Source organism: Thalassophryne amazonica, chromosome 4, assembly GCF_902500255.1.
Source record: "Thalassophryne amazonica chromosome 4, fThaAma1.1, whole genome shotgun sequence".
NCBI lineage: Eukaryota > Metazoa > Chordata > Actinopteri > Batrachoidiformes > Batrachoididae > Thalassophryne > Thalassophryne amazonica.
The window spans coordinates 140,438,380-140,446,433 of NC_047106.1; the positions used below are offsets into that span (position 1 = coordinate 140,438,380).

The window sequence follows — 8,054 nt, forward strand, 5'->3', positions numbered from 1 at the left end:
CCTGCGTTGGGAAGGCGGAGAGCTGTTTGATGTGGAATCAGTCTGACCGCACACACTGGGCTCATGCTGTCTGCTTGTTTTCTTCCAGGTGCCACAGGCGACGGAGCTGAAGACAAAGAAATCAAGTCGAGTGTAGTGCAGCAGAGAAAGAAGCACTTCTTCTGTAAGAAGTGTGACAGTGGTTTCCATCGGAAAAGTGAACTGAAGAAACACGCCAGTGTCCACAAGAAGCCTTTCCCCTGTAACCAGTGTGAGCGAAGTTTCGTGGATAATAAGTCACTGGAAAACCACCTTTCTCGCCACAAGCACGGTAAAACACCACTGCCCTTCCCCTGTCCTCGGTGCAAGAGGTCATACCGAAAGAAGGAGTCCCTTCAGAACCATCTGCTACGCCACGAGCAGGTGAAGGAGCCCAGACCCTTCCCCTGTGACCAGTGTGACAAAACGTTTCGACTTCAGCAGTCGCTGGAAAACCATCTACTTCGCCATGAGAAGCAGAGGCAGATGTTTCAGTGCCACCAATGCGGCAAGACCTGCAAGACGTCCGTGCAGCTGAAGTGCCACATGGTGGTCCACTCTGAAGACAGACCGTTCAGCTGCTCTACCTGCGGCAAAGACTTCAAGAGCAAAGACACGCTTCGCTTCCACCAAATGGTCCACACCACCACCAAAAAGTACAAATGCACCATGTGCGAGGAGAGCTTCAAGTACGCCCACTCGCTGACCGTGCACAAGAGGAAGCACACGGGCATCACTCCCTTCGTCTGCACCGTGTGCAACCGATCGTACCGCACTGGCACGGGTCTAAAGAGGCACGGCCTGGTCCACACGGGTGAGAAACCCTTCACCTGCGACATATGTGGCGTGAGGTTTAGCCTGAGTAACAACCTGAAGAGGCACATGCGGCTTCACACGGGAGAGAAGCCATTCACGTGCAGCGTGTGTGCAAAGAGCTTCTCGGACAACAACAAGCTGAAGTCCCACATGCTGTCCCACGGGGCTATCAAGCCCTTCATGTGCGATCTGTGTGGGAAGACCTTCCTCTTCAACTGCAGGCTGCAGGCACACCTGAAGTACGTGCACGGCAACAGGAAGAAGGACGCAGATGATGTAGAACAGTTTGCGCAGAACCGCTGGAGAAACAAGTCTTTGGTCCGTGCTTTTACCTGCAAAATATGTCTGAAAGGTTTCACCACACCGTGGAGTCTGAAAATCCACGAGAAGATCCACAGCGAACATAAGGAGTTCCACTGTGGCGTGTGTGGCAAGTACTTCCATAACAAGTACTCTTTTGGATACCATCAGAGGAGTCACACGGGAGAGAAGCCCTTCGTATGTGACGTATGCGGGAAGAGCTTCTTCCAGGCCAGTGGTCTGAAGCAGCACTCCACCATCCACACCGGGGAGAAGCCCTTCAAGTGCGACCAGTGCGGCCGCGCCTTCAGGACCGACGGAAACTTCTACCGGCACCTGCGGATCCACATGGGCGTAAAACCATTTGAATGCACCTTGTGCCACAAGAAGTTCAACCAGTCCAATCAGCTAAAGTCTCACATGCAGATCCACACCGGACAAAAGCTGTACTCATGTCAGCAGTGTGGGCAGGGTTTCTCCGACTCCAGACAGCTGAAGAAGCACAGCTGTGAAATCGAATTGGTTACTGTGTAATCGCTCATCACAAGTGTTTGAGTCATCCTGCACTCCTGATAAATACGCGTCTTCATTGACAGAAAATCGTTTTTATTCTTCCTCAGTTAGTGAAAATGTTTTTCCCCAGAGAACATAAAAATCAAATTACATTAAGTAATCTCATTATAGTTCCTTGAATTATACCAAAAAAAGAAAAGAGTAATGGGCTTTACTTTGAAATTATCAGACATTTGACTTTTATTGTGAAATTTAGTCTTCAGCAGGGTTTGGAGTTGAGCCCGACCGATATCAGTTGGCCTATAATATTGGCTGATATGAGCCTTTCACAAACACATCGCTGTCTACATTATTCTTGCTGATATGGAAATGTGTCATTACGTAGTTTGCCCATAAGAGGGCGCTCTGACAGCATTGTGAACAGTGTTGTCAAGCATGGCTGGGACCCGCATAACCCCTTGGACACATTAGCTATAAGCAAGCAGCTGCCATTCTTTATCCATCAAAGTGGACGTTTTACAGCACCAAGAGACAAGTGGTCGCTACACCGCCAGCTAGGTGTGGCCAAACAGAAAAGAAGTCTACTTCACGCAAATGCTGAGCGGTGTGACACCAATCTGAGTGAAGCAGTGTGACGTACGTTGGTTGGTTGTTACAGTTTATAATAAAGTTCATGTTTAAATGGGAAAACTTATTATTGTTTCTTATTTTGAAGAGATTTATAGTCAGTTGTACTTCCTGGTGCACTGCGGCCAGCTTTAAAAATACATCCAGTAAGTGTAAATCAGTCTGGACAACCTAAACAATAAATACTTGTCTTTAAGCGGCCGGTACACAGCACTCTCGGAAAATATCCTGCTATCTGACGCTGCTACAAATGACAAAAAGACAAATGTCGGTATTTCAAAGTTCCATGTGATGGTCACTACACATTGGATGGTCATTGTTGACTTTGTGTTCTTGTTTTTTTTTTTTTTTTTTTTTTTAGCTGCAGTCAGTCCACAGCACAGCTGTCCCGTTGACATCACTAACCCAACATCCTTGCCAAACCTTCACTGTCACACTCTTGCTAAATCTGACCAACGTGTGCAGCTTTCTCATAGACACGTGGATGTCAAGTGCTGTAAACAACACCTGAAATTCGGCTGACCTGGGGGAGTGTAACTGACATTGACGATGCGATGCAGACAAAGAGATTGGTTTGGTTTATCTTTATTATTTTCTCTCCTCTGCGACGCTGCCCCCTATATGTTGGGAGAATTACAGCTTTTCTTCTTTCTTTTTTCCATAAGGGCTTGAAAACAAAATGTCAGGAATCATTGTATTTTTTATGTACATATATCCGTAATATTGAGGGGGTGCGGGGGGTCCATGCTGGTTGAACTGTGGTTTGGGGAGTTACTGCTGTGACACCAAATGAGACAGTAGAATAAATGACAGTGAGGAAGCAGAACAAAAAAATTGATGAATTATGAAAATACACTCCGAGTGGAGGAAATGCTGTGCCACATTGTTAATATTAAAAAAAAAAAGATTGAATTGAAAGAAGTGTCTGTTGCTCAGTTTATGAGCAGATAACCAGCCTAAATGTTTGAGTTCTGCTGCCATCCTCATTTGAAAATAAGATGTTGCTGTGCAATTCCCTTTTTTTCCCACCGACTTGTACTTAATATTTTTTTTTACATATCCCGTTAAAAGTATTTTCCGATTGTGTGTGAATTTGTGATTGTAATGCAGTTATAGAGTATAAACATTAATTTCAGGATTGTTGTCTTATCTGTACAGTTTGGATGCAGCAGCTTTATTTTTCTGTTCTTTGTAATAAAATTACAAAGTGTCTTAATTAGAAAAAAAAAACCTTCATGGGCCGAGTTCCAGGAGGGTTCAAGTCCAAAAACCCGGCGTCCATGAACTCGGTTTGCCTTCTTCTGAGCCAGTTTTATTTCTAAAACTTCAATGGGGTGAAAGAAACAATGCTCACTCATCTTCAACTGCTTTTCCGGGTTCGGGTCGCCAGGGCAACACCTGTAGCAGGGGACCCCAGACTTCCCTTTCCTGGGCCACATTGACCACCTCTGCCTGCAGGATCCTGAGGCATTCCCAGGCCAATGTGGAGATATAATTTCTCCACCTGGTCCTGGGTCTTCCACGGTGTCTCCTCCCAGATGGACGTGCCTGGAACACCTCTCTAAGGAGGCGCCCAGGAGGCATCCTTACCAGATGCCCGAACCACCTCAGCTGGCTCAACACGGAGCAGTGGCTCTACTCCGAGCTCCCTACGAATGACCAAACTTCTCACCCTATCTCTAAGGGAGACACCAGCCACCCTCCTGAGGAAGCCCATTTCGGCCGCTTGTACCCGCAATCTTTTTTTTTTTTTTTTTTTTTTTTTTTTTTTTTGGTTATGACCCAACCCTCATGACCATAGGTGAGAGTAGGAAGGAAGATTGACCAGTAGATTGAGAGGTTTGCCTTTTGGCACAACTCCCTTTTCGTCACAACAGTACGGTAGAGCGAATGCAGCACCGCCTCTACTGCGCCGATTCTCCAGCCAATCTCACGCTCCATTGTCCCCTCACTCGTGAAGAAGTCCCCAAGGTACTTGAACTCCTTCATTTGGGGGAAGACTGTATTCCACACCCGGAGTAGGCAATCCATTGGTTTCCTGCTGAGAACCATGGCCTCAGATTTAGAGGTGCTGATCCTCATCCCACCCGCTTCACACTTGGCTGCGAACCAATTCAGTGAGTGTTGGAGGTCACATGCCAATGAAGCCAACAGGACCACACTATCTGCAAAAAGCAGTGATGAGACCGAGCCCACCAAACTGGAAACCCTCCTCCCCCGACTACGCCTCGATATCCTGTCCATGAATATCACAAATGGGATTGGTGATTAGCTCAGCCCTAGCGGAGGCCAACCCCCACCAGAAACAAGTCCAACTTATTGCCAAGCACCCAAACACAGCTCTCGCTTTGTGAGTACAGAGATTGGATGACTCTGAGAAGGGACCCCCTCACTCCATACTCCTGCAGCAATTCCAATAGTATCTCCCCAGGTATCTGATGATACGCCTTCTCCAAGTCCAAAAAAGACATGTAGACTGGATGGGCATACTCCCAGGCACCCTCCAGGATCCTTGTGAGAGTGAAGAGCTTGTCCCACGACCAGAATGGAACCCGTATTGTTCCTCTTCAATCAGAGGTTTGACTATCGGCCCAACCCTCCTTTCCAGCACCCCGAAGTAGACTTTACCAGGGAGGCTGAGTAGTGTGATGCCCCTACAATTGGCACACACTCTGGTCCCTCTTTTTAAATAGGGGGACCACCACCCCAGTTTTCCACTCCTTAGGCACTGTCCCAGACCTCAACGCAATGTTGAAGAGACATCAAAAAAGTCCTTACCCAGCATTTATGGATGGCTCACATCAACCCCAGGGGCCTTGCCACTGCAGAGTTGTTTGGCTACCTCAGTGATTTCCACCAGGGAAATTGATGAAAAGCCTTCATCAGCTTCCAGCTCTGGCCCTACTACAGAGCGTGCTCCGGTCTGATGCAGGAGTTCCTCAAAGCGTTCCTTCCAGCGCTGGATTGCATGAATCCTCAGTTGCTGTCAACAGAGTCCCATCCTTGCCATAGACAGCTTGGATGATTCATGGTTTTCCCTTCTTGGGTGCCTCATGGTCCACCAGAAGCACCTTGGTGCTGATCGAAAGTCCTTCTCCATGGTTGCTCCCAACTTTCACAGGGATGTTAGAAAAGTAGCGCTGGAGGTGTGAGTTGAAGACTCTGTCGGACAGTGGGCTCCTCCAGACATTCCCAGTTCACCTGCACTACCTGTTTGGGCTTACCAGGTCTGTCCAATGTCCTCCCCATCCTCTGATGAAACTTACCACCAGATGGTGATCAGTTGACAGCTCTGCCCCTCTTCACCAGAGTGTCCAAAACATGCGGCCTCAGATCAGATGATATGATCACAAAACTGATCACCGATCTCTGGCCTAGGGTGCTCTGGTACCATGTACACTTAAGAGCATCCTTATGTTTGAACATGGTGTTTGTTATGGACAGGCCCTGACTAGCACAGAGGTCCAACAAGAAATGACCATGCAGTGTTTTTCTAATGAGGTGGGTGGGTGGGGAGCTGCTGTGCTGACTCACACAGACGGGGAGGGAGGGGGCAGCATCTCAATGCGCAGGTCAGAACTCGCTTTGATTTTTTTTTTAAACAGTATTTATTTTAGATCATGAGTTAATGTCGTTATGTTCAAGCACAAACGTGATTGAGGAGGGGAAAAAAAAGGATGAATTCCAGTCAGAATAAAAATACAAGCTGCTAATTTATGTTATTTTTCAGAGTTATTAGGCTGCAGCTATGTTTTCTTTATTTCAAAGTAAGTTACCTCTTATTCTTACTTTCAAAAAACATAGGGAGTCTAATCAGCCTACTTTCTCCTGTTAAGTTTATATCAGTTTTGCTGCACATGTCCGTATATTTTTTTTTTTTCCTTCATAAGAGTTTTGTGTTTACATTTGTTCTACAAAGTTAAAAAAAAAAAAACAATAAAATGTTAACACTTTTCTTTATAGCAGTTCTATAATTTCAGAAATGCATCAGGAAACAACAGTAAATCAGAAAACGTTGGGACTATATGTAAAATGAAGATAAAAGTCAAAATGTTCGACTGTTCTGTTTCTCTACTCAAACCCACAGAAACCAAAAATTCTTCGAGTTGTGTCTTGGTGGCTTCCCTCACTTGTCTCCTTCCAGCATGGACATTTAGTTTTTGAGAACTGCCAACCTGACACATTTACCATAAAGTAAACACACAGAGATACACAGATAAACACACTCAGACAAACACACAGAGATAAACACTCAAACACACAGAGATGCAAACACACACACAGAGACAGACACTCAAGACAATCAGCTGAATTGACCCCGGGTGGACTCCAATAAAGCTGTAGAAACATCTGAGGGAGGATCAGTGGAAACAGGAGGCACCTGAGCTCAATTTTAGTGTCATAGCAAAGACTGAATACTTATGTACATGTGATTGTCTTTTTTTAAATTTGAAAAAAATCTAAAACAGAAAAAAAAACCTTTCACATCATTATGGGTTGTTTTGAGTAAGATTTTGAGAAAAAAATTAACTTCCTGCATTTTGTAATAAGGCTGTAACAACATGTGTATAAAGTGCAGTGCTGTGAATACTTTGTGGATTCACTGTATTCTGATGCTGTGGATTTACTGTTCACTGTTATTTTGAAGACACTCAAACATGCTGATAACTGCAGGTGAATCTTGCTTCAGTGAAAACTTGGATCCCTCATCAGTTCTTGTATTTAGATCCTGTGAGACGTAAGCATCAAATCTGAACAGCAAACACTAAAGCCAGATTTGTGTGTTATTATACATCACAGTGATAAAGTGAGGAAGCCTGGGCTGATGTTTGATCTCACGTGGTCTTTTCACCGACACGTTAGTAGCGGGGATGTAGGACCTGTGAGGCTGATGTTGCATGCTGCCTCTCATCCTGGTGGGATGTTGCAGATGTCATCAGCAGGATAAGAGGCAGCGTGCCCTGTCACACCTTGACGATTAACTGTCTGTCAACAGCCCTGTTTCCACCCAGTGGATCTGGTCGGTACTGCACTGTACAGTCATTTAACATTATTTTCATTTTTTATCTTGGTGGACCATTTTCATTGTGTACAGAATGCTTTTGAGTGGACTGGCTGTGGGAAACGCTGCCGTGAATGAATGTACTGCTGTCTCTTTAAATGTTGAAAGGGCCGAGCGGCTGCTTCCTGATCAGCAGACCTATCAGGTCATCACAGACTTGTGATTATTTAAACTTTTAAAGCGCCAATTGAATGCGATCAGGTGTGATCTCAATGAAGTGCTGTGTGATCTGTCTGTGGTGATCACAGACAGCCACGGCACTTTAAATGTTTAAACAGCACATTAATCAGGCGTGATCACCCTGATCGATCGATCAGGTCCTCTGATGATCACACCACAGCAACCCTGGCTAAATCACCATGAAGTGACAGGAACTTTAGACCTTGTGGGTTTGGCTTTAAGATGGACTTTACACCATTCTGTACTTTTTTGTAACTGTTAGAATGGCCCAAGCAGAGGGTCACCCCTCTGAGTCTGGTCTGCTTGAGGTTTATTCCTCAATATCTGCGGTATTGTATCACTTCCTGTTCCGGAGCACAGCGGTGTTTTTCTGTATCTGTTAGCTGTTTACTCTGCGCAGTTAGATTGATCTAGTTATCTAGATTACGATTTGTTTCCCAGTGTAATCTTTACGTGCCTTAACTAAAGCACTCCTTCTGCTGAATCACCTCTAAATTATTTACACATTATTCACTTTGCGTGTTTTAGGAATCCGCTA

At 45.4% G+C, this 8,054-nt stretch overlaps 1 protein-coding gene across 1 annotated transcript in view; it reads left to right on the top strand.

The window, feature by feature from the left end:
- Positions 1-2,267, top strand: part of LOC117508840 (oocyte zinc finger protein XlCOF6-like) — a 32,153-nt gene extending 29,886 nt beyond the window's left edge. The window contains exon 4 of the mRNA XM_034168686.1: positions 89-2,267. Coding sequence (XP_034024577.1) covers positions 89-1,668 — 1,580 coding nt within the window. The 3' untranslated portion in view covers positions 1,669-2,267. The remainder of the gene's footprint in view (positions 1-88) is intronic.
- The last annotated feature ends 5,787 nt before the right edge of the window (positions 2,268-8,054 follow it).